Here is a 26,232-nt window from a genome sequence, read left to right as displayed (position 1 = left end):
TACTGAGTCAAAATTCCATAGGAAATGAATACAGGTCCATTTGACCCCCTTTAAACATCCTTGGAGTAGTGATACAAAAGTTATTTTCCCTCATCCTATGGCCAACAAAATGACATTGATGAGGGTCAGCAGCATGTTTTTTTTTAGAAGAATTCATGGAATATCAAAAAATGAATGTTTTCATTGATTACATTTAAAAAATATATATATATATAGTAATATTAAAATAATAATATCAAATTTCCAGCATCACAAAGAAAAAAGTCTTGTCTTTCTCTTTCTCACTGTAGGCCTACTCTGTGTTTTGATGTACAGTTGTAAATCATCTGCTCAGTTTTAGGGGATCTAGCCTCAAGCAGTCATGGATTGTGTGGTCATGCACCGGGAATGTGTTACAGAAGTGTTGACCCAAAAAAGCTCAAACAGGGGTGAGCCCACAGCAGCATTCCACACATTCTATGGAGAACACCTATCCTGCCCTAAAACCTCAAAATTCCTCTCTATCACCCTTTTAAACACCATATCACCCTCTATCATGAAATATGTGGCTTTCAAAACAATATTGACAACCTTGTAGTTATTTCTGCTGATCCTCATCCCTATAAAATGTACTTTAAATTCCAGACCATTAGACCACTTTAGTTTCTGTCTCTAAGTGCCCAAATGCTGCTCTCTATGGATCAAAGTGTTGTATTACAGTATGGTCCTGTCAGGGTTTTTGTTTTTCTTATGATGTTACCATGGGGTCAGGCTGTGCAGGCAGCTTCCACAATTCTGAAATGATGACTAGTATGAATTTAACTATGTTATTATTGTCCATGACTTCACCTTCCCGAACTTGGAACAACTTTAAGATGACTTTGTTTAGTATGAATTGTGTAGCTAGTAAAAAATAAAACATAAACATAAGGAGAATAGAATTTATTTTATAAAATAAATATACTTTTCAAATATATTTGTAAAATGATGATGTGATTTTAAGACAACTTTAAATCATTCTCCAGTCATTAAGAATTGTAATCAAATGAATGTCCAAACCTATTGTAACTAGTCATTCTCTTACTTTATGGCATCGATATTTTAGAAAAAAAACGTACAATTTTAAATGTGTGTCTGAAAAAGAACAGACTAAACCCCTGGTTTAGTGGAGTTTAGTGGTTTTAGTGTTATTTTTCAAACTTGACCGAAAAGGTTTTTACCTCCATTCACCCGTAGATGGGGCTGTTGCTCTCATCTTTTTCTTGAATAAGGATGCACCAACTGTTTTTTCCATTACAATGAACTTAGTGGTGGGGAAGAATTAATTTTATTGAAGGTGTGGATTTGTTGTCATTTAAAGCCCCACACAGAAAGCCCCTCTTTTCAGGGGGAGCTAAAACAAAACACACAAACAAAACAGTGGAGCAGAGACATTACCCACATATAGCTAAACATAAGAAGATTTTTCATTATCAGGTTAAACTATAACTTACATTTGATTTTATTACCTGATAATGAAATACCTTTGCTAATATATGAAATGTGTGAGAAGCTGTTCATTAGTAGTTTTTCATGCATTGTATGCCAGCATTCATACCCTAATAATGTTTTTTTAATCTTAAATAGTTATTCATGCATTTGTTAATCGGATGATTCATTATTGTCATTGAACATCTGTGCATGCAGTATGGATACCAAGTCTGAAGTCTTGTTTACAGACAACAGCAGCTTACAGTGCACCTTTCAATTGGTTACAGGTTTGAGATCCTAAACAACAAGTTTGGGTTTTAAAAGATTCAGCACAAAGACAATAAGCCTCTATGTGCTCAAACATCATAAGATCAACTTGCAACCAGATTCCCAGAGGGCCACGTGGACCAATCTGTCTGAAGAGCCTGGAGACTTCCCTAAGGAAAACCACAGGCAGGGGACAAAGCGGAGTTTGATGGATGAATGTGAGGTGGGAAAATGCCATCACAGTAACAGTCAGGCCGTGGCCCCTCCATCTTTATTTCAGCTAACAAAATAACTATATATGCAGGCTATATCAAAGTATTTCCTATGTATTCAGTCAGCAAATGAAAATAGTGAATGTTTAATACATATTTTCATATTTCGAATATATTTACATTTAGGTAAATTGAATAACATGATTATCCCACAGAGACATGTTTAAGTAAACAGTAATTTTATATCTTGCTAATCTTTAGGCGTCTCTCATTTGGTATACAAATGAACATTAGCCACCATCAGCACACTTTTTCACTTTGCAAACAATGTTCTACAATCAACTGGCCGGCCTGTTTATAATGTAATCGCGCGACCCCAGACGCAGACAGTGTGAGTAGATCACCAAAAGAGTCGATCTTGATCTAAAGCAAACGCCTACACAAGAAGTGAAGTAACCGCGAAATATAGTGGCGGTTAGATTGACAGTACATTTTGGGGTGGCGGCTGGCTTGACCGCAGAGTAGCGACTCACCATGGTGTTTGAGTCTTTAGTCAGTGATCTCTTGAACAGGTTCATTGGAGATTATGTGGAAAACCTGGACAAGTCGCAGCTTAAGATTGGCATATGGGGAGGTAAGCGTACATTCGTCAAACAGCTCGTCAACAGCAAACGCTCGTCTTTTCCTCTGGTTTGTTTTCTGTTGCAAAACGTCCTATTCCGATATGTAGTGAAAGCTAGGTGTAGCTACATTTACTGCAGTGTCCATTAATGCCATTAATGTTTAATCGGTTTCTGTTCTGTAAGATTGGCAGTCTGTCAATTTGTTTGGATGGAGGCGATGAAAACAACCATTATTTATACGGTTTACTTACATTATTTATAGTCAAGTCACCTTTATTTATGTAGCGCTCTTTACAATACAGATTTTATCGAAGCAGCTTCACAGTGACAACATGAAAATAACACAACAAAGTTTGTTTCTAGAAGAAAAATGCGTCATCGTCCACATTAAGGCAGATCAATAATATTGTTGAATATAAATGTACCCAACTAACGTTAAGCAAGCCAAAAGCCAAGGCAAGTGGCAAGGAACCAAAACTCCATCAGGTGACAGGATGGAGAAAGAAAAACATGGGAGAAACCAGGCTCTGTCACAACAAATGAACAGTGTATGATTATGATTAACAGTGTTTATGCTTATGATTAACAGTGTTTATGCTTATGATTAACAGTGTACGATTATGATTAACAATGAATGATTATGATTATATTAAAAACCTGGTTTCTCCCATGATTTTTTTTCTCCATTCTGTCACAACGAACGAACGAACAGCTAGTGTATGATTTTGATTCAGGCAGCATTACAGTCAGAAGTCAGATTCGATCAGAACATTCAGAATATTTATCCAGTTCCATCTGGTTGGAAGTCGGAGTCATCACGCTGGTATCGAGACGAGTTTCTTGAGGACCAGTGTCGTGATGAGGCCTTCACAGGGCTGTTGAGGCTGGTACTTCAGGGATGCCTTGTGGATTGGTCCAGGGCGGAGCAGGTCCACTATCTGATCTGGATACGGCCCGGATCCGGCTGACTTCAGAAAACCTCGGAATAAACAGAAATACTAACATTAGCGTAGATGCCATTCTTCTTATGATGTAACGACGAGTACATCCGGTGTTATAGGAAGTGTCCCCGGGTCCGGCTGACCTATGCAGCCCAATAATCAATAAAAACTGATTTGAATAATAGAAATGTATAATTTTCTATATGAATGCCAGGTAAAAGAGATACGTTTTAGTCTAGAATTAAACTGACAGAGTGTGTCTGTTTCCCGGACAATTTATAGAGTTTCCGCCCTATTATGTAGTATGTATCTTAGTCGTAAACATTATTCTGAAAGCCTGTTAATTTCACATTATGTATGCATTTGCGCGCGCGCGCGCGTGTGTGTGTGAAGGAATTGCTTTACACTTACTCTGTATGTCATACTGCAATTCAGAGTGTTACATTGTAGGAACAGATTCAAAATATCTTGCAAAAGTTAAATTCCAAATATCTATTTGGAAAAACCTTGAGCACTACATTTCACTACAGATAAACATCAATGGTTCTATGACCCAAATCACTCCTATCATTACAATACTAATGATTCCACTTTAGAGTTTTAGCTATAAACTTTTGTACATATTATGTACAGAATTAACGGTACAATTGGTTTGGATAGCTTAAAAGAAAAACAATAATGTCCTAATTTTTATTTATTTATCCAGATTTTCAAATATTGCAGCTGTGGTTCAATTGTAACATTTGCTATAATTAATCAAATCAATGTGCAATAATTATTCAAAATAATAATTAATTAGAGATATTATTGGTGGGGTGAGGTCCATCTATTATTCCGATTACCACTGATGGAAACAATTCCCATAAACTTCCCATCTGTGCTTAATCTTTCTTTTTGTGGACAATGTATTGTTTATGTACTGTAGGTGTGTTCGTTCAGTTGAGTTAATCTTTTAGTATATGCTTTGAAAGGAGTCATATGTAAAATTTCTGTCATTCTGCTGTGTTATTATAGTCACGTTACTGGATATGTCACTGCCGGAACAACTCCAACTAGATTCTTTCAGTTAAATGTATATCTTCTATTTAAAAAAATAAAAATAAAAATCACCTCGCAATTTTTAATCAATTACATTACTGGATCTTCCAGAGGAGTTCTCTCTGGTGACATACTGTATGCAGGATTTCTCCAATCATTTAGTCTGCTTAAACTGACGCCCCTGGCCTGCAAGCTGACGTTCATCTGCCGCAGTTTTTGAGTGCAAAAAATTCAACCGATGCATAGAACCGAGTCCCCACCCTTGGTTTTTTACTTTTCCGATAATCCGTTAGAATCTGATTTCGGCTACGTCCCAAATTATGGAAGTAGTAGAAGTATATCTGTTGTTACTCTCATTTTATTGCAAGTTTAAAATTGTCAGCTGTTGTTAAAATGAGAGAAGGAGAGGAGGAAACCGTTTTACTATATTATACAGTCAGCTTTCATAGGTGTGAGAGACTCCACAGGGGTTTAGACAATCCTTGGCCATATCAGGATAGGTGCCCTGTTATTTTGTCAGCATGCCATTTGATAAGGTGACATCTTTATCCAAGCATCAGATAGGTTGCCCTGGTTGACATTTATTTCTTTTCTGTGATGCCAATCCAATTATCGTTGATGTCAAAAGTGGCCAATCATACCTGGATTCATTTGTTTATGTGTTTCGTGGTAGCATTTCTTATCTTTGACACTGGCAGAATGACGAGGTTCTGGTATTTCGGTGGATGGATATACTGTATTGTTCCATAAATGCCAAATTGCAGTGTTAAAAATTGAACACAGACCATATAATACAAATACAGTCTGCAATACATATGCCATTGAATACCTAAATATATAAAATGTACAATAAGTAATTTTTCTCTCTTTTTTTATTTAGGAAATGTGGTGTTGGAAAATCTGAGGGTGAAAGAAAATGCTTTGGTAAGTTTGCATTCGACAATGTTAACTTCATTCACCAAGTTTAGTTACTTGTTAGATATAATTTTAATGTAGATTTATATGTTATTTATTAACAATGTCATGTCTCAAAACTTAAAGGATATAGTTAAACACATGAAAGAACCATATTTATCTTGATAAGAGAGCGTGTTTGTTTATGCAACACTGTGGTCACCTCTTAAGCGCCTCTGGCTTCTGCTGAATCAAGAATGCTAACGCATGGAGATTTGCTGATGTTTCCACAACTAAATTATAATGACTAGAGTTTTTATATGTATATGTGCACAAAATGGTGTCTTTATATTGTTTGTTTGAAATATGCATTCAAACCCATTTTATCTTTGTTCTTTAGAGTGAGTTTGATGTCCCTTTTAAAGTGAAGGCTGGTCAGATTGGTGAGTATCCAACTTTCTCTTTATCTGGGAAATTGTGCTGTTGCATGTGTTTTGTCATGAAAAAAGTTGTGAAATTTGTACTTTCTAATATTCTGCCTTGTTTGTTGATAACCTGTAACCAAGGAAATTGTAGCAGAAAAAAAGTTTCGATGTTTGGTGTGATTAATTGCACTTCCCATATTGTGCTACTCAAGACTGAACTTTGCCATAAAAGTCAAGTGATTTTTATTTCACTACATGGTGGTTCTATCACACTCAAAATATAGTAAAGACATTTGAGCAGCTGGAGGGTTCTGTGCTGTTGTAATATGAATTTGAATATAGTCATTTAAAGTTTGTGGTCTGCTTTCACAGTTTTTTTTTTCTTCAACAGATTTGTCTGTTGAGTTGAATCAGTTTTAACAGATGCTTCTAATTCAGCAAACATTGCAGCACAGATGCCTTGCCAATAAGAAGGAGCTTGTTAAAACAGTCATCAGTTCATGTAATCACATGATACTGTCAGATGACTTTAAACATCTGATGGACTGTGTTTCTAGATGTCAAGTTGTAAAAAGTAATTGGTTAACAAGGACGACATTCTAGTCTGAGAATTTCTGTGAAATTCCCTGCATATTTACTACATTTAAGAAAATCTTAAATAAAAAGGTCTGCTTTTATTCTGCTTATTATATGTCCTTGATCAAAATATTTCTAGACATAATATGTCTAGAAATCTTTTGATCAAGGACATATAATAACATATGTCACCCAATAATGACATAGTGACATATGTCATCCAATAATCCAACAACTTGCATACCATATTTACATTTTTCTAGAAGGAATGTTGGTGTTTCCACAATGTTCAACTGCTCTTGTTTCTGAACAAAATCTTCTAATTATTTTTAACTGACTCTGATTCTGCCTAATAACCATGTTTATATTGTTTAATGTGTGTCATAAGGCGTTTACACCTGGTCACTTCACGTCACGTGTTTTTACTGATCGGATAGCTATCTGATTTGTTAAAATAGCTCCATTTACACTTGGCCACATAAATGTGTCTCTGCAAAACAAATATAAATCTGATCTTCGATCCCCACGCTATATGCAAAAGCAACAGATATGAATTGCTACTGCATTTTATTTATCATCAGCTAATTGCAAGATTAAAGACTGCAATAGGAGATGGAGTGGCATCAGCACTGGTCATTTTAAAGTAACACTATGTAGTTTTTCAACCTTCATAATATATTTCAAACACCCTTGTGATGGTACATCGACTTACAATAGGTTAGATGACACGTCTGCCATAGCCTGACGTGCTCTGTATCGCTTTTACTGGCACTATGTAACTTCGGGTTTCGGGTAGTAACCGGAGCACAAAAAGAACTACAAAATTCGACTGCTTTATTTATTTATATTGTTTTACTTCGTTTGTGATGTCTTTCATACAATCATGCATCATACTCTACCTTGTCTGTGGCCATTGTTGATTCCAAAGCCGGTGCTGGATAAACAGCGAGCATGCGCGTGCGACAGTAGGCTGCGGTAGGCTAAATCATTTACTTTTAACTGAGACATTGAATTGAAAATGTCTGCTCTTTAGGTAAACTGACTCTGAAGATCCCTTGGAAAAACCTTTACAATGAAGCAGTGGTGGCCACATTAGATGGATTATACCTTCTGGTGGTTCCTGGTGCAAGTAAGTGCTTTTAGTTTTTTGTTTTACTTAAAATGTTCTTAATGCAACACATCTCTTTAAGTGGAAGTTTAAAAAAGGGTTTTATATATCTAGCCTGAAGCATTCCTGTTTATTTCATGGCACTCTACTGCAGTCATACAGTTACTGAATTCGGAACCACATACTAGTATAATGCTCTTACTACTTTTACAATATCTTTCTATGATAGAAGTAGAATGCTAGTTTATGGTTCTGAATTGACCAAGCGTCTTGCATTATACACTACTTTTCACTGCACTAAGAAACTTTAATTATTAGTGAAGATTGTATTAATGAAAACTAGACACAAAATACTGTATACTTATACTTTTGATATTTGTAATGAAATAATTTGGGGTGTTATGCATTGACAATGAACAATACGTAAAAACTCAGTAACTCTCGAACCATTTGATTATCTTCTCATTTAAAAACTGAGGATGTTATTTTTATGCCTAGTAAAGCAGCAGCTACAAACATACTAAATAACTGAATTTCTTTGATACAGTATATATCTTCTGTATCTATTGGGCTGCTTCAACTGACATTGTCTTTTACATGTTACAGCTGAGTCTAAGTTATTTTCCTCACCTTACAATGGTAAGCCAGTTGTAGAAGGTGGGTAGCAGGGTGGTGGTTTGGGACCCGGACCGGATAAGCTGCTCTTGTGTGTATCTAACTCTTTGATTATCATGGTGAACTTTTTTTTTTCTTCTGTGGTTACAATGTCTAATCATACAAACACAAGTGTTTGTTTTGGTGAGCCTTTGATAGGATGTATTGAAAGTCTCTTAAAGTCAGTTTCTGTCTGTCTCTGGGAATGAAGACAGTCAAGTTCTAAATGCCAATCAAACATTGTTGGTTTTATAAGATATACACAAGCTTTTCTCTTTGGGAGCATATGTTTAAGTCACATACTCTAAACAACATTGTGGAAAGATGTGCTGTGCAGTTTTGTTGCTTCAGAATGAGATAATAGAATGAATACACTATCTCTCTAATGGACTGTATTGCCTCAGGAACTCCTCAAACCCTTTTGGTCTCACCAGAACAAAAATAAGCAATGACATTTTTTCATCTGCCATTTTCTAGGGCTACTTTGCAATTGTCTCTGACATTACTCTAATGAAGAAGGATAAACCGTGCCAGCATGTACAAGCTTTTGTTTTCTCATCGATTCATCTAAAACCAGTCTTTCCTGATAGAGCTTTGCGAGTGGTTGCCAAGCAGAGAATAGAGCCGCAATGAAAATCTTAAGTCTGCTTGAATGAGCAGCATTGGACTTCAGCTACTTAGTGCAAAGAGAGATAGGTGGTCATTGTAAATTACTTTTCTGTTATCACATGGTTGACCGCTCTCAGTGTGTAAATCTATGCTTGTTTTTTTCCACGTGTACATCTGTGTGTATCTGAAGACAATGTTAGGTGGCAGTTGTAAAAACTGTTTAGTAATAAATAAAAGACTTCTGAGGTGTGAATGATATTAATGTTGATTGTGATGTTCGTTTGCCTCTAACTGTGTGTGTTGTGTGTTGAAGCGATTAAGTATGATGCAGTTAAAGAAGAGCGGTACCTTCAGGAGGCCAAACAGAAGGAGCTTCAGCGCATTGAGGAGACCCTTCAGCTGGTCGCTCGCAGAGGTGAGAAACCACTTGTCCGTTTTGTTTACACTGGATGTAATCATTTCTTGAGCTTGTGTGTAGTCAATTTTTGCTAGCTCTCTCCTTATGGTCTCTGTGCAATTTATACACAATTGTGGGACGTATAACTTTATTAACGGATGTTCATCAATTCATTTATCCCCATCCATCTGTTCATGGTCTTCAGGCTTTTTCAACCTCCTTCATCATTCATTCATCCATTTATTTAAGGTTGCTCAATAAATCTTAACTGCTTCTGGCTGTTTTGAGGTTTATTGCATCATCTAGCACTAACTTAGAGGGGTAGAAGTAGTATATGGCAAACCTTTAAGATTGCTTTCTCTTTAAGATCACATATAGAGGGAGTTGTTGTGTGTATGTAACATTATCAAAGCTGTAGATGTCTGTGCATAAAAAGGGTTGTTTATTTATAATAAAAAAAAAAACACATCAACAGCTATTCATTATTCTAAAATGTGTCTTAATCTCTCTTATAGTTTTTCTAGTACTGTCTAACCAGCACCCAGGGGTCCCTATTATGAGCACTTATTTTTCCTAATTCAAATATGTTCTTTTTTTATAGCAAATTTCTAAATAAATATTTATCATTATTTAGAACATTATAATGTGATGATGTCCAAATAAAAGTATTTACACTACCTTTTATTTTTTTTTTCAAAGAAATGAATACTCTGCATGAAACGGAAGCCTTTTCTTTGCTATTGTGACATATTTTTGAGTGAAACAGCTTCTCCAATGATAAAAAGTGTAGGGCAGGACTTTTGGATTTTATCCACTGGGAATTGGTTGGATCGTTGTGATTTGCTATTGGAGTGATCGTGTGAGTGACAGGTTGTCCAGCGCTCAACATCAGAGAAGAGATGATGCTGCTTGAGGGAGGAGAAGTTATTTTGATTTAAGAATATGAGGGCACTTATTTTTTTAAAACAATGATGTGCACACTGCACAGATAAATTATTTATAAGAATTACTGCAGTATTGCAGGAAAAAGTAAGAATTGTCAATTTTGATTTCATGGTGACTTTAAGCAGCACAACTGTTTTAAAATTTCATCTTGCTATCACAGTAATAAATTACATTTCAAAATACAGTATATTAAATTAGGAAACATTTATTTTACATAGTTATAATATTTTACAATATACATGTTTTATTGTATTTTGACCAAATAATGCAGCCTTGGTGAGATAAGAGACTTTTAAAGTTAGGTTTTGATAGTGTATTTTAAGGTTTTGCTTTTTTATATAGATTTATTATATTGTCCATTTATCTGTGAGTGGCCACAGTATGACAAAATATCAATAGAATTTCGGTGGATCCCTACATTCATTGAATCACATCAACCCTTCAATCAGTTCACACCAAACATCCATCCATCCAACCCTACATTCATTCATGTACCAATCCGTCCATCTGTCCGTCTGTACATTCAGATCTCTATCCTTAACAGCTTTGTGTGTTTGCTTTGTGCTGCATCTGATGGACCGCAGGCTCTCAGGCTGGAGAGTTTGTGTTTGATCTGGAGAATTATGTGTATAAGAATCCACCACGGGGTACGTACAAACCCATTCTTATAGCAGGCCAATCAGACATCCGTCTTCTATTCAAAGAGACATACTTTTTTTTTAGTGTTTACTGAAGGTGTACATGTGTAGACATCTTTTTTCCTTCTTACTGCGTGGTGTGCTTCTGTGCATTTTTATGCAAGTGTGTGTTTATTGCAAGGGTAAGTGTTTATTGCTGCACTATGATTCTTTTCTACCTCACCAACTTTTCTCTCTCCCCCAATGCTGCGCTCTAAGACAAAGGACGTAAGCTTAAAAAGCATAAAAAACCCTTTAGGAGATCTAAAAAGTATGAACATAAAGCAGGTGGGTGGCCTGAAGCGACTGTGATCGACTCATCGTGGCAAATATGAGCAAACTTTATTCTGTTTGTTGAATTAAATATTATAATGCCTTAATCCAACACTTATGTAAACATGACAAATAGGATGGGGCTAAGATAAACCCTTCATTGATGTTTACTGAATTATTTTTTAATTTCAGAGAAGCCTCAGGAGGAAAAGAAAGACACGTTCACTGAGAAACTGGCTACACAAGTTATCAAAAACCTCCAGGTCAAAATCACCAGCATTCACATCAGATACGAGGATGATGTAAGTGTTGACTCTGCATAAATATCTTCATTTACGTGTATTTTTGAATGCAGATGTGGCTTTTAGTTGTGCAATTAAATTGTACAAGTTTGTTGGACTTATGTGACAGGCATTTTCTCACTGTGCTTCAGGTGTCAGATCCACAAAAACCTCTTTCTATGGGCCTGACTCTTTCAGAACTCAGTCTACAGGTGCTCTCTCAAAATACGTTCATATAAATATCACAAAGTGAAGCTCTATTACAATTCATTTGAAATGAGCAGTTCTTATTTGTAGTGGTCTTTAAGTATCAGTTTTTCTCTCTTATAGACAGCAGATGAGAACTGGAAGACTTGTATTCTAAATGAAGCAGCCAAGATCATCTATAAAGTAAGCCAACAGTATACATGTCTTATATTCCATAATAATAAGATTTCACACTACAACTGTGGTTTTGTGTCTTACCTGTGTGTCTGTGTGTATTCTCTACATAAGCTGGGCCGCCTGGAGTGTTTTTGTGCCTATTGGAACGTGAACAGCCCAATATTCTACAGAGGCTCCTGGGAAGAGATAGTGGTAATGTGCCTTTCATATTTCATAACAGCTAAACTCTGTGGTGGTGTTTATATAGGATTTTCATAGTATTGATCTAGTATTGAAGACTGCTATGTTGTCGTCAGGCATTGTAAATGGTGCATCATATTGACCAGTTTAAAATCTGATCTGATCAATCAGATTAAATGCAAATAAAAAATTCTGTCATCAATCACCCTCACGTTGTTCCAAACTGATAAGACTTTCATTAATCTTCAAAACACAAATGAAGATTATTTTTTTAATAAAACCTGAAAGATTTTTGTCCCTCCATCGAAAGTTCATGCAACCAAAAATTTGACACTTCATAAAGACATTGTAAAAGTAATCTTTTTAATAAATATATTGGTTTAATCCAAGTCTTATGAAAATATACAATTACTTTATATCATAAACAGATTTAATTTAGGGGTTTATTCAGGTATAGACATTGATTAATGCACATACATTGAGCGCATTAAATATGATAAACGGAATCTCAACTGTACTTGTCTGATGCATGATAATCAATGAGATTTGATCTTGATCGTGTCACGCAAGCATGTTTACAATTTCCCAGAACCAATTATGTTTATTCTCGCACATCAAGAAAGTACAGTTACACTCCCTTTTTGCCACATTTGATGTACGTGTGCTGCTGATTAATATTTATATGTGAGTAAAAACCTGCATTAAATCTGTTCATCATATAAAGTGAATGTGTCTCTTCAGAAGACTTTGATTAAACCACTGGATTCATATGAATTGTTTACAACATCTTTATGAACATTTTGAAGCAGTGCATGGAGTTTCAATCGATGGACAAAAATATCTCGGGTTTCATTAAAAAAATCTTAATTTGTGTTTTGAAGATGAACAAAAGTGGAATGACATGAGGGTGAGTAATTGATGACAGAATTTCCATTTTTGGGTCTACTAAACGTTTAATTTAGAAGCACGTGAGGGAAGCATGAATTGCATTTGTGTATTTTGAAAAGCTTGGCGTTTATATTGGTTAGCAGTTACATTGTAAAACTGGGGCGGTACTGTAGGTATTATAAAAGAAGGATAATAAGAGTTGTTAAGACATAAAAAATATCATGCATTTGAACTTTTATTATTTTATAGCATGATGAGTATTTATGATCGTATTAGGAAGAAAAATTGTCGATTGTAGTTTATCATGAATGTCTATACTGAAGATCTTTGATGTTGACCAGTAGCTGAAAAGTCTTACGGTTAGTTTGTGAGTCAGTGTGAAGACTCTTTAGCTGGAGGCATCATTTGACTCATCTCTTATCAAGGCTTGTGACTTCTAAGTTAATGCAGTGATGGTTGAATTTGCTTGGATCCTAGCACTTTATCATCTTTTAATCTCTCCCTCTCACACACTTTTAATCTCTCTCTTATATTTTTTAATCTTTCTTAATCTCTCATAGAGGCAAAAGCAGTATTATAGTGAATAGTATATCTCAGAAGTTTTTGCAATCAGCTTAACACAGACCGCCTCAAACAGATAACAGCATAACTAACACTAGTATGCACATGCTCTTTGTCTAACTGTCCAGGCCTGAATGTGCTGTCCAACTGCTATTAAAACCCCTACTACATAATATAAAATCTAAACTGTTAGCTCTGTTTATCTGTATTAACAGTACTGTGTCCCTGGTCTATCTTTTGTATGTCAAAAAAGTCTGCTTTGAGGTTTTCAGCTCTGATTGCTTTAAATAACCTCTAAATAAATAAATGTACTAATATTTTGGTGTATTTATAGTTTAGTAATATATATAAAATGTATGTGTCTTAAAAAAGCAACTTGCTTCAAAACCTTGTAGATTTTATCTAGTTAAGTAAGCAAAAGGGTGTTTATTAATCATGACGGTGGTTTCTAATGGTGTGTTTGAGGGTGTGGTTTGTATAATCTGTGTGGGGGATGTTATGCTCACTGGTAAAGAGGATATACTCAGTTAGTAAGAGGCGTAAGTACACACAAAAATAATGTGCTGCACAAAAATGTGATTTTAGCTTTCAACATTACTGTGTGAGGATGGCATTTTCAGACTTTAAAAAAAAATTTATTTCCCCCACTGCAACATACATGTGTATGCAGTCAAGACCAAGTCAAGATTTTTTTTTTCAATTTATTCCTAGAAATAGATTCTGCAAGTTTCTTAGTTTTATTCATCAATTTACATTTGAAGTTTATTTCTAAAAATCTAAATCATATCTAAAATCACTTGATTTTTTGTGTGTGCGTGTGTTTGCAGGACAAGCTGAGAGCAGGAATCAGCTCAAAAAATGAGGAACTGCGAGACTATCAATACAGTATGTATTATCTGTAACACTACAAAAAGGTTTCATTAGTTAACATTAGTTTACTACTTTAGATATCACGAACAGATAATGAACAATACTTCTATAGAGTTTTTTAATCATAGGACATGTTAATTTCAATATTTTATGCAATATTAAAATCAAAAGTTGTATTTTTTTAACATTAGTTAATGCACTGTGAACTAACATGAACAAACAACTGTGAAGCTGCTTTGATACAATCTGTATTGTAAAAAGCACAAAGATTAATAAATACTGTATCAAATGTATTGCTCATTATTAGTTCATGTTCGTTAGTACATTAATGTTAACAAATGAGACTTTATTGTAAAGTGTTAACGTATTATCTTATCCACAGAAGGTTCATGGCTAATGTATTATTATCTGGCCTTGAGCTGTTTAGTTTAGCTTTGCCAGTATGTTTTGGTGTTGTGCTCAACGGAAGAGATGTTGAAAGAATATAAATATCAGACATGATAAGGTAAAAAAGAACAACATGGATGTTGAAAGCCTTGTAAGAAGTAAATGGTAAATTGTAAATAGTAAAAATCATGTTTCACTGTTGCAAATCCTATTGTTTTTATGCTGATTTTTCTGGGTGTGTGTGTGTTACCTGCCACGGTTTCTTTTTGATTTTCTATTTAAACAGGCTATGTGATCTCAAACTGCACACATGGCACACCTCCTTATAGCACACAAACTCCAGTAATCACAATGTGTACTATTTCTACTACAGCCCCATAATTACAAGTACTAAAGTTAAACCACAAATGTCAGAAAGAATGGGAATACAGTTCCAATTAACATACATATGAATGCACTGAGCATTTGCCAGTTAGAGAAATATGAAATTAGTTTAACGGTTAATGGATTTATGACCAACTTAGTGTTAGCATCATAAACCATGGCACTCATCATGATGAACTGATTTGTTTCTACATACAGTTTTCAAACCCATTTTTGCCTCTGCAAGGATGTGCATCAACCCTAATGCTGAAGTTGAGCTAAAATCACCCAAAGCAAACCTGCACCTTGAGGTTCAGAACATTGCAATTGAGATGACCAAGCCTCAGGTATTGTCATGTGTCATATTGCGTACTCTCAAATTACCATTCAAAAGTTTGGGGCCACTAAGATATTATTATTATTATTATTTTTTTTTTATTAATTATTTCATTATGTAAGAAAAGATACAATTGTGCAAAAGTAACAGTAAAGACTTACGTTGTTTAAAAATAAAATCTATTCAAAAAATGCTGTTCTTTTGAACTTTTTTTCAAAGAATCTTGATAAAAATGTATTGCTGTTTCCGCAAAAATATTTGGCAGCACAACATTGATAATAATAAGAAAATTCAATTTAGCTTTGCCATCACAGGAATTAATAAAAATTTTAAATACTGTATATTTAAATAGAAAACAGTTATTTTAAGTGTAATAGTAGTATAATAATATGTTTTTAATGTATTTTTGATCAAACTTGGTGAACCTAAGAGACTTCTTTCAAAAAGTTTAAACCTAAACTTTTGAACGGTAGCGTGCTTGTTGGGAAATTTACAGGACCACTCTAGATAGATAATTACAGATATATAACATAAATACATGCAAATTGTTACTCAAAATATAAATTATTCTGTAGTGTAATTGTATTGGGACTGGTGATTTATCTTGGGTCAAAGCCAAGATACAACAATGTTGTTTTGGGGTGATTCTAGTACATGTCCATGGTGGATCTGCTGGAGTCTGTAGACTGCATGGTGAAGAACGGCCCCTACAGAAAATTTAGGCCTGATGTTCCAGTGCACAGAAATGCCAGGCAATGGTAAGTGCATTAGATCTTCAAATGATGACTGACTGATTAACTGGATCTTGTTGTTACTTACATGGCTCCTCTGATTGGTCAGGTGGAAATACTGCATCAAGAGTATACTAGAAGTGCATATCAAGCACTTTAACCAGATGTGGGACTGGGCCAACATCAAGAAGCACAGGCACGCGCTTAAGGCTTACAAAGCAGCATACAAAGACAAACTCACACAGGGCAAAGTCCGAGAAGACACAGAGAAACAGATCAAGGTATTAGCTACATATGAAACAAAATACTAACAATTCAGAAATTCATTTTCAACTTAACTTTTCATACAAGTTGTTATGCTGATAAAACAGTTTTTAATGATTCAAAAAATGTAATTAAAATAATACATATAAAAATTTTCCATTAATGGTCTCAGACTTTTGGACCACACTGTATATACATTTATTTATTTTGTTTCACTCAGGAGCTGGAGAAAGTTCTGGATGTGTTCAACATTGTATTGGCCAGACAGCAGGTTCAGATGGAGGTATGACAACATTTACCAAAACAGAAGGCTTCTGATATTTTGATATTTTTAATCCAGTGTAGTACTGTAAGTTCACTGTCTCTCTCCCCAGGTGGTTCGGTCAGGACAGAAGCTGGTTGCTAAAAAGGCCACCCCTCAGAAACAGAGTGGAGGAGGTTTCTTCAGTGGTTTTTTTGGCAAGAAAGAAGGGAAGAAAAAAGAGGAAGAGGAGGATAAAGAGCTTGAGAGTGAGTGTTTTATCTCTGATATATTTGCTAAACTTGCTTTTGAATGAATGCTTTTTTTGATGTGCATACATATTTATGTACGTGTATTTGTTATCAGGTATTGATTCCATCATGACTCCTGAAGAGAAAACGAAACTCTACACAGCCATTGGCTACAGTGGGAGCTCACATAACCTTGCCTTACCAAAACATGTGAGTGGAAAATATACATTTATATCCAACGAAAATCCAACCATTTCAATAAGAATTCATGTGTTTTCGATTGAGGGTGAAAGATTTCCCTACACACATTTCGTAGTAGGTTAAATTTGGTCATGTGGATTCAGCGCGTTGATCAACAGACACTGTTTAACTGTGATTTTTGTGTGAGTGTGCTTTACACATAGCTACACTAGCTAAATTTCACTAATGTGACAGCACCTTTATAAAACATGCTGTGCAAGATGTTTCAAATACCTTATTTTAAGCATATCCTCCTTAGCCGGGACGTATACTCAAATATAATTATGTGCTTATGTGCAGTATGTAGCTGTGATAGTCAACTTCAAACTGTTGAGCACCTCAGTAACATTCAGAGAGGAGCCTGGCGTTCCAGAGATCCTCAAGGTGCAGATGATTGACCTCAGTACGTCCATCTCACAGAGACCAGGAGCACAGGCCATCAGGTATGTATTACGAATACATACAGGGAAACCCTTAGCATTGGCCAACAAATATATATAGGGCCTTATACAAAGTATACAGTGCCTTTAGGAGCTCAGTTAGTTTGGTCTTGATATGGTTTAGTGTGAAATGTGTGTGTTGTGTAGGGTGGAGGCTAAACTGGCACACTGGTACGTGACTGGTCTACAGCAGCAGGGGGAAGTGCCGTCTCTCATTGCGTCAGTCGGGGGCTCTGACTCCTCTCTGCTCAGCGTGCTCTTTGAGCTCAATCCCGAGAACAGCACAGCCGACCAGCTACTCAGAGTTCATTCACAGCCTGTAGAGATCATCTATGATGCCGTAAGAGACAAGTGCACGCACACTATAGTTGTCCCTTTGATTTCAGACATTGGAGTCATTGGATCTTTGTACCAAGTGGATTTTGGTTGCAGAATAGAACTGTTACTATCTTAATATCTTAATACTATATTTAATTTAGTTGCATAAAATTTCGTTGTTACAAAGTAGTCAAAGACATGTCAACATTTGGTCAGTCCAACTGAATTGCATTTTCCACTGCAATACAGTTTATGATGTGTGTGTGTGTGTGTGTGTGTGTGTATATATATATATATATATATGTATGTATATAGTATGTGTGTGTGTTTATATATGTATTAAATGAATGTTTATTTTCTAAATTAATTTAATATAATAAAATAAAAAATTAAATATTTAGATAATTCGACAAAATGTATTAATTTATATAAATATGTATTTATTTTGTTATATGCATTTTTATACTTAATATAGTAAAACAATATATTAAAATAAAACAACATAATTATAATTAAAGAGTATTGAAATTCAGATCATTTGACTTAATGTAATGTGTATTACAGTGTGTATATATATATTTTTTTTTTTTGTGCTTAATTTTATGTAATAAAATATAATTAATATTTTGAAAATGTATTTATTTAGATAATTAGACTACATATAATTATAAAGCGGTTAGCCTTACATTTTTTGTGTACCATTCATTTGCCTGTTTTATAGATGACAGTCATAAGCATTGCAGAATTCTTTAAGACGGGGAAAGGAGTTGACCTGGAAGTCATCACTTCAGCAACACTCAGCAAACTTGAGGAGATCAAAGAGAAGACAGCCAGCGGTAACACTCTCCTCATTTCCCATCATCCCCAAAGAGAAATGGTCACACTGGGAGAGAGTATGTCAGGAGCCATCAGTAATACTTTTCTTTTGTATTTAAATGAATACAGGTTTGTCTCATATCATTGAGACACGTAAGGTGCTGGACTTGCGGATCGATTTAAAACCCTCCTACTTGCTGCTGCCCAAGTCTGGGTTCTATGATGGCAAATCAGACCTCATGATTGTTGATTTTGGTTACCTACAGGTGAGGGAGGGAAGTAAAAGCATATTTAAGAGAGAAATCTTTCTGCTAATAATGTCTGACTGTATATTTGTGTGCATGTGATTGTAGTTGAACAGTGTAGATCAGGGCAGCCATCAGCCGATATCTGCAAGTTTCTCATCACTAGAGGAAATCATGGATAGAGCATATGAAAGATATTCACTGGAGCTTCGCAGTGTCCAGATACTCTATAGCAAATCAGGTGAACACAATGAGCACAACACAGCAAAGAACTGAACTGCCTGAACAAGCTATTTTAATCTCCCTGGTGGCTCTTTTTTGAAGGAGAGAAATGGAAAAATGCTCGCCTTGAAGGCTTCTCCCATCAGCACATCCTGCAGCCAATGGACTTCACGCTTCAAGTCGCTAAATGTATGGTGGACAAAGATTCCCGAATGCCCAGGTTAGCATTCGCTCTCTATCGCATGTCTCTTTTCATCCTCACACATGCACTAATATCCGTTCCTTTCCAGGTTCAAAGTATCAGGGGAGCTGCCGTTACTTCATGTGAAGATCTCTGACCAGAAGATCCAGGGTGTTCTGGAACTGGTGGACAGTATTCCTCTTCCTCAGACCACCTCAACCCCTCCTAGCACTCCCACAAAAAAGGTCAGAAAACACGACAAATGAAAAAAGACAGTCTACAGCAGTACAGTCTCTCTGTATTGGCTAATGTGTTGCTTCTTCTCACACTTAATAAGTCATGACTTAAGCCGGGTGTACACCAAAGGATTTTCACAGTCCCAGACTAAAGACCGGCAGTCTTTAGGAATCTTACTGGAGTCTCGGCGCGCTCCCGTCGTCTCGATCATTAAATGTGAGGTGATAATCTGCAGTCGGCGACCCGATTTATGTCAGTCTCTCTCTAGTCTTTCATATCAAACATGTTTCATATTATCGCAAGTCTTAGTCTGAGACTAAAAACTGTGAACCCAAGTCTTTAGATGTGAGCTGATAATCTTATAAAATCTTTTCTAAATCTTTTCAAAGTCTTTAGGTGTACAGAAAGCATTATGAATGGTAGTTTCTTGGTAAGGACTTATGGAGCTAATAATATGACAAAATGATTTGAATTTGAATTGTGTAAATTTGAATTATTTGCAAGTGTAATCTAACAAAATTGAATTTTAGGTGGTAGTTTAAATGGTTCTGAATTTGATTTTTTTTAAACGAATATTGAAGATTTGAAATTTAACAAATTTAAATGTTTTTATGGCTGAATTTTATAGACATGTATTTTCAAACAGCTAGTTTTTTTGTTCTGAATTCTTATACTGCAAATATTCAGTTTAAAAAAATTCAGATTCAAGTTTTCAAGATGAAGAAATTCGGAACTTCAAATTCAGTTTTCTAAAATTCAATCTCAAAAATTCAAACTCAAAAATTCAGATCTTACAGAAAGTAGGTCACAGGTCATCCACAGGGAAGAGTAGATGATCTCAGAAAAATCGAACAGAGCATTTTGGCCAATATATTCGCCTGCCTCTCGTCCTTACACAAGGTGTTTTGAACAGAATCGTATCCCCAGTCAGTGGAAGCCAGAACGCAACGCCCAATATGTCAATATTCACCATTTAATGAACGCGTTTCAACTGGCTTACAGCTACTAGATACTCGACTGATGCATGATCAAATAGACATGCATTCCGCGTCATCTTGTCTGATTTGCTCTTTTTGCCCGTGATGGAGCGCGTCTCGTGGCTCTTACTAAGCGTCACCAGCCACAAGATCTCTCACTGTTTTCATCTACCAGACACTCGGATTGATACACGAAAACACATCTTATCTAATATTTTATTTGCTCTTTTTGCCCGTGACGGAACGCGTCTCATGGCTCGTCGCGTCAGCCACTAGCGTCGCACCTGCCACAAGATCTCTCACTGTTTTCATTTACCAGACACTCGGATTGATACACGAAAACACACAAACAGTGCAATCCTGCTCTTATTTACCTTTATGTCATCTTATCTTATATTTTATTCGCTCTTTTTGCCCTTGATGGAGCGCGTCTCGTGACTCTTACTAAGCGTCACACCAGCCACAATCTCTCACTGTTTTCATCTACCAGACACTCCGATTGATACATGAAAACACACAGACAGTGCAATCCTGCTCTTATTTACCCTTTTGTCATCATATCTAATATTTTATATGCTCTTTTTGGCCCGTGATGGAGCGCGTCTCGTGGCTCGTCGCGTTAGCCACTAGCGTCTGCCACAAGATCTCTCACTGTTTTACAGCCTGTCATCCAGGAATGGTGCAGGAGAACAAACTGTCTGTCACAGAACATGCCAAAGTCAAGTGAGTAAACTGAATATTTAAAAATCACATTGTGGTTTATGAAATATTGTTTAAGTACACTTTTAAGTAGTTAGGCTACATGTATTCACTCTCGAGTGGGGGTAGCTGATTTCAAATAATGAAAATTTTCTGCAACCAATTTAGGCTACCTGATGTAACTCAACATTTTCTTAGCTTCAGCTATTGAGTAATTAATAAGAAGATAGGTTCTTTAGGGAGCGTGTGGGTGGCACGGGGTGACACAGCCACCACCTCCACCCATCCATAAAGTGTTTTCTGTGGCAGTGTTGGCTACAAAGATGAAGTTGGACTCGCCATCTTCGCAGTAGTGAACGCGCCGAGATTAGAAATGCTCATTTCATACGGATTACATAATCTGAGAGTAACCTATTAATTTTCGTTTTGAATTGTTTCGTTTAAAACTAGGCTAGACATTTCTACCTTCCTAGATATATTTCTCATGCATGTGAGGAACGTGCAATGAAAAATGTCATGATTTTATTGTTATAGGCCTATATGTCTGCTATATTTATTAAATCCAGGAAATTGGTTGATCAAACATTGATTAAAATTAAGATACAATTTATACAAAACGAAATTCACTTCAAGGAAATGCTTTATACAAAACAAAACTTAATGGAGTGGTCAAAAACATTCTCCTTCAGAATATGTCAATCGGAGTATCAGGCGCTGTAACGTGAGAGATCTTGTGGCTGGCGCGCCACGAGACGCGCTCCATATTACGGGACAAAGGAGCTAATAAAAAATAAGAAAAGATGTCAAATAGGTAAATAAGAGCAGGATTGCACTGTCTGTGTGTTTTCATGTATCAATCCGAGTGTCTGGTAGATGCAAACAGTGAGAGATTGTGGCTGGTGTGACGCTTAGTAAGAGTCACGAGACGCGCTCTATCAAGGGCAAAAAGAGCGAATAAAATAATAAGATACGATGACGAAAGGGTAAAAGAGCAGGATTGCACTGTTTGTTTGTTTTTGTGTATCAATCCGAGTGTCTGGTAGATGAAAACAGTGAGAGATCTTGTGGCTGGTGACGCTTAGTAAGAGCAACGAGACGCGCTCCATCACGGGCAAAAAGAGCAAATAAAATTAGATAAGATGACATAAAGGTAAATAAGAGCAGGATTGCACTGTTTGTGTGTTTTCGTGTATCAATCCGAGTGTCTGGTAAATGAAAACAGTGAGAGATCTTGTGGCTGGTGACGCTTAGTAAGAGCCACGAGACGCGCTCCATCACGGGCAAAAAGAGCAAATCAGACAAGATGACGCGGAATGCATGTCTATTTGATCATGCATCAGTCGAGTATCTAGTAGCTGTAAGCCAGTTGAAACGCGTTCATTAAATGGTGAATATTGACATATTGGGCGTTGCGTTCTGGCTTCCACTGACTGGGGATACGATTTTGTTCAAAAACACCTTGTGTAAGGACGAGAGGCAGGCGAATATATTGGCCAAAATGCTCTGTTCGATTTTTCTGAGATCATCTACTCTTCCCTGTGGATGACCTGTGACCTACTTTCTGTAAGATCTGAATTTTTGAGTTTGAATTTTTGAGATTGAATTTTAGAAAACTGAATTTGAAGTTCCGAATTTCTTCATCTTGAAAACTTGAATCTGATTTTTTTTAAACTGAATATTTGCAGTATAAGAATTCAGAACAAAAAAACTAGCTGTTTGAAAATACATGTCTATAAAATTCAGCCATAAAAACGTTTAAATTTGTTAAATTTCAAATCTTCAATATTCGTTTAAAAAAAATCAAATTCAGAACCATTTAAACTACCACCTAAAATTCAATTTTGTTAGATTACACTTGCAAATAATTCAAATTTACACAATTCAAATTCAAATCATTTTGTCATATTATTAGCTCCATAAGGACTCCACAGGTATTTGATACTATTGTCATTGCTGTTATTTTTCTGAAAGCCATGAATATTTCAAGCCTCTTAAACTAATTGCAGTGTACTTATTGCTTTCAGAGTCATGTGCTATGTCTGAATCCAAAACAAAGAGTTGCTTGCTTTCATATTAAGTTCCTGAATTTGCTCTGTGAGCGTGACAGTGCAGCTTCAGTCTCCACAGATTACACAACTCAGGAGAGACATTAACCACAATCAACATCACTGTCTCTCTACCCAATGAGCCATGTGCTGGATCTTATTAGTGGACTTGCTGCCTCAACAAGCAAGAAAAAGCCCTTACTAGTGTAAGGCCGTCTAACTCGATCCAATGGCGGTATTCGAATTAGCGGTGAAGGTCTCTGCGTGTTACTGTCTTTTCTCGCGGCAAAGTATTTTTGGTTAAATGCAATACATTTTATCTTATGTATTAACTCGTTTCATCTGACTCCATAAAATGAAAAGGTTTTTCAATGATATCTGTGCATCATTAAATATACGTTAATGTTTGACTATTCCTTTTAACTCCAATGAAAATAAAGTCAAAGTCTGTTAGAATAATCAAATATAACAATTTATTATGTCAGGTAAATGTATTATTACAATTCCATAATCAATTGAAAGATAATCAATGCAAACCATCAAATGTTCTAGAACAAAGAGGAAAAAGTTTACCCGACAAGAAATGCGTGAGGCTGAGAGTCTCGCAACTCTCAGCCTCACGGGCCGATCTCAGATCTAGAAAAGGCCCTGAGCTCTCGCTGCGTTTCATTATATACCCAGACCTCATTTCAAATCTAAACATCATTCACAGTGGAAATTTACCTGTAAGTCACCATTTGCTAGTCAAATGGTCGAAGGTGTTAACTCAAAGACACACCCTCCAGTATTGGAGGGTGTGGAAGATATTTCTAAACTTCCTAAGAACTTTATTACCTTTTGGGTTTACTTCTTTGGGAATGAGACATTTGTACCAGTCGTACTGTGACATTTTAAATAATACTAAACATGAAAATACTCTGTGATAATCATTCACATTAAAACTACATTTTCTTGGGTGCATTCAGGTGGGGGTGAGGGGAGATGTAGATGAAGTTGGTTCGGAGGTGAGACTTTCGTCTCAATGGTGCATGAAGGCCAGTTCAAATGGTAATCTCCAGAGAGGTCCTTTTGTCCTCTCAGTGTCTGGTCACCCCCGAAACAGACTGTCTGGAATTTCCTAATTTATCAATTCTTACACTAGTTTACTTCACAAAATAAATGTTGAAGGATGTTCTAGATATCATCATCTAGATAAATATAAATAATACATATAAAATCTACACAATTATTCAAGAGTTTGGGGTCATTACGATTTTTAAAATAAATTAATACTTTTAATTTCAGCAATAAAATTAAATGAATACTTTTTATTATCAGTATTAAATTGATAAGAAATGACTGTAAAGATATTTTTAATCATACAAAAATATATTAAAATCAACAGTATATTCAAATGTATTAAAAAAAATAACAGTTATATTAAAATAAACAACAGTTTATTTATATAATGTATAAAATAAGAAACAGTTATTTAAAATTGTAATATTTCACAATATTACTGTTTTACTGTATTTTTTATCGAATAAATGCAACCTTGGCTTGGATAACATAATAGACTTAATTCAAAAAAAAACCAACCCCAAAACTTTTGAACATTAGTGAAAATTTGTTTGGAAAAATATGAAAAATAATTTATTTATTTTATTTAAAAAAAATACTTTCTCCTTGAAATACATTCTTAAAAAAATGTTACCAATTGACTACAATGCAGCCAAACATATCCATTTTAACTCATGTTCAATTATCAATTATGCAAATATTTCCCCAAAGTTGCCACCACTTAGGGCCAGATTTACTAACAGCTTGTGCCAGCGCAAACCCTTTTTTGGGTTTCCCTTTCCGATGCAAAATTTATGGGAGGACAATATTTAAATGCACTTGATAGATTGCGTTCAGATTTGCGTCTAGCTGCATCTGTGTACTTTAATTGTTAGTAGATCACGCGCAGAACTTTCCCCTTCCTATTGGCGCTTTTATGAGATTGCTAATTTTCTCTGTTTAGTAAATCTGGCCCTTAGTTTTAGTTGAGAGTATGAGATTTCTACACATGTATAGGAAGCAAACAAATTGAGAAACTATATTTTTTCCTCTTATAATTTGCTTGTATAATAATGATGATGTTCTTCAGAAGGTGTTGGGGATGCCGCTGTCTGATGCCAGGCCAAAGGTCTTGGGTTTAGACCCCACAATTCTGTCCTATACTGTTGCGTCAGGTCAGAGTTCATCCAGATACTCGCATGTACTTTCACACAGAAGAAATCACTTCTTTCATTTTAGAAATATCCAAACATTCTTAAATGAATGGCACACCAGTCTTTTTTTTTTAATTGACTCTGTTCATATAATTATACAGATTTTCTCACTGTTTATATAATTATACAAATGTTCTCACTATTTATATGCGGATACGTATCTGTCTGTGTGTCTGATCGTGCTTGTGTGTGTAGAATCTGAGGAAGACATCAGTGAGAAGTCTGTGGATGAAGACTCTCTCAGATCAACCATAGAGGAGCTGACCGAAGTGCAGTTTCAGTTTGAAGTCAAAGAGGTACGTTCTTCTCATTACTTTGTTCACACCATAAAATTCTCCTTTTAAAAAGACATACCAGTTCATCAGTGGGCACAAGAGCCCCGCATTTCATAAAAGCTGTCATGATAAAAAATTCAGAATTCCATGAGTTGATTACAACTATTTTGTTTATGATTCCTATTTATGTTTATGTTGGCTATTGTGTGTTTCAATGTGAAGTTATGTATATGTGTCTACATATGTGTATGTGTAGGTGTTGTTGGAGCTTACGAGGCAGGCCGCTCAGGAAGATGTTGTTTTGGCTCTCAGAGTGTCTCAACTGGGTGCTGAGGGCAAGATACGAACCTTCGATCTTAGTGTCACATCTTACCTGCGCAAGATCAGCCTGGATTACTGTGAGACAAAAGGTACATGCACGACACGTACATAACCTGTGATCAACGTTTAGTTGTTTGA

The 26,232-nt window shown here is 35.7% G+C and overlaps 1 protein-coding gene across 1 annotated transcript in view; it reads left to right on the top strand.

Annotated features, from left to right (window-relative positions):
- Positions 1 to 2,446: 2,446 nt before the first annotated feature.
- Positions 2,447 to 26,232, top strand: part of vps13c (vacuolar protein sorting 13 homolog C) — a 56,271-nt gene continuing 32,485 nt past the window's right edge. The window contains exons 1-29 of the mRNA XM_077228551.1: positions 2,447 to 2,562; positions 5,411 to 5,454; positions 5,825 to 5,867; positions 7,459 to 7,554; positions 8,140 to 8,172; positions 9,110 to 9,211; positions 10,723 to 10,785; positions 11,035 to 11,103; positions 11,281 to 11,390; positions 11,522 to 11,581; positions 11,700 to 11,759; positions 11,865 to 11,945; positions 14,210 to 14,267; positions 15,222 to 15,349; positions 15,991 to 16,097; positions 16,180 to 16,351; positions 16,555 to 16,617; positions 16,709 to 16,844; positions 16,942 to 17,036; positions 17,367 to 17,509; positions 17,654 to 17,846; positions 18,546 to 18,660; positions 18,770 to 18,906; positions 18,994 to 19,126; positions 19,210 to 19,327; positions 19,398 to 19,533; positions 25,375 to 25,459; positions 25,694 to 25,794; positions 26,030 to 26,183. Coding sequence (XP_077084666.1) covers positions 2,463 to 2,562; positions 5,411 to 5,454; positions 5,825 to 5,867; positions 7,459 to 7,554; positions 8,140 to 8,172; positions 9,110 to 9,211; positions 10,723 to 10,785; positions 11,035 to 11,103; positions 11,281 to 11,390; positions 11,522 to 11,581; positions 11,700 to 11,759; positions 11,865 to 11,945; positions 14,210 to 14,267; positions 15,222 to 15,349; positions 15,991 to 16,097; positions 16,180 to 16,351; positions 16,555 to 16,617; positions 16,709 to 16,844; positions 16,942 to 17,036; positions 17,367 to 17,509; positions 17,654 to 17,846; positions 18,546 to 18,660; positions 18,770 to 18,906; positions 18,994 to 19,126; positions 19,210 to 19,327; positions 19,398 to 19,533; positions 25,375 to 25,459; positions 25,694 to 25,794; positions 26,030 to 26,183 — 2,935 coding nt within the window. The 5' untranslated portion in view covers positions 2,447 to 2,462. The remainder of the gene's footprint in view (positions 2,563 to 5,410; positions 5,455 to 5,824; positions 5,868 to 7,458; positions 7,555 to 8,139; positions 8,173 to 9,109; positions 9,212 to 10,722; positions 10,786 to 11,034; positions 11,104 to 11,280; positions 11,391 to 11,521; positions 11,582 to 11,699; positions 11,760 to 11,864; positions 11,946 to 14,209; positions 14,268 to 15,221; positions 15,350 to 15,990; positions 16,098 to 16,179; positions 16,352 to 16,554; positions 16,618 to 16,708; positions 16,845 to 16,941; positions 17,037 to 17,366; positions 17,510 to 17,653; positions 17,847 to 18,545; positions 18,661 to 18,769; positions 18,907 to 18,993; positions 19,127 to 19,209; positions 19,328 to 19,397; positions 19,534 to 25,374; positions 25,460 to 25,693; positions 25,795 to 26,029; positions 26,184 to 26,232) is intronic.

Source organism: Siphateles boraxobius, unplaced genomic scaffold (assembly GCF_051911475.1).
Source record: "Siphateles boraxobius isolate OS27281-9 unplaced genomic scaffold, OSU_SipBor_1 130, whole genome shotgun sequence".
Taxonomy (NCBI): Eukaryota; Metazoa; Chordata; class Actinopteri; order Cypriniformes; family Leuciscidae; genus Siphateles; species Siphateles boraxobius.
This window is presented reverse-complemented; position numbering and strand designations above follow the sequence as displayed.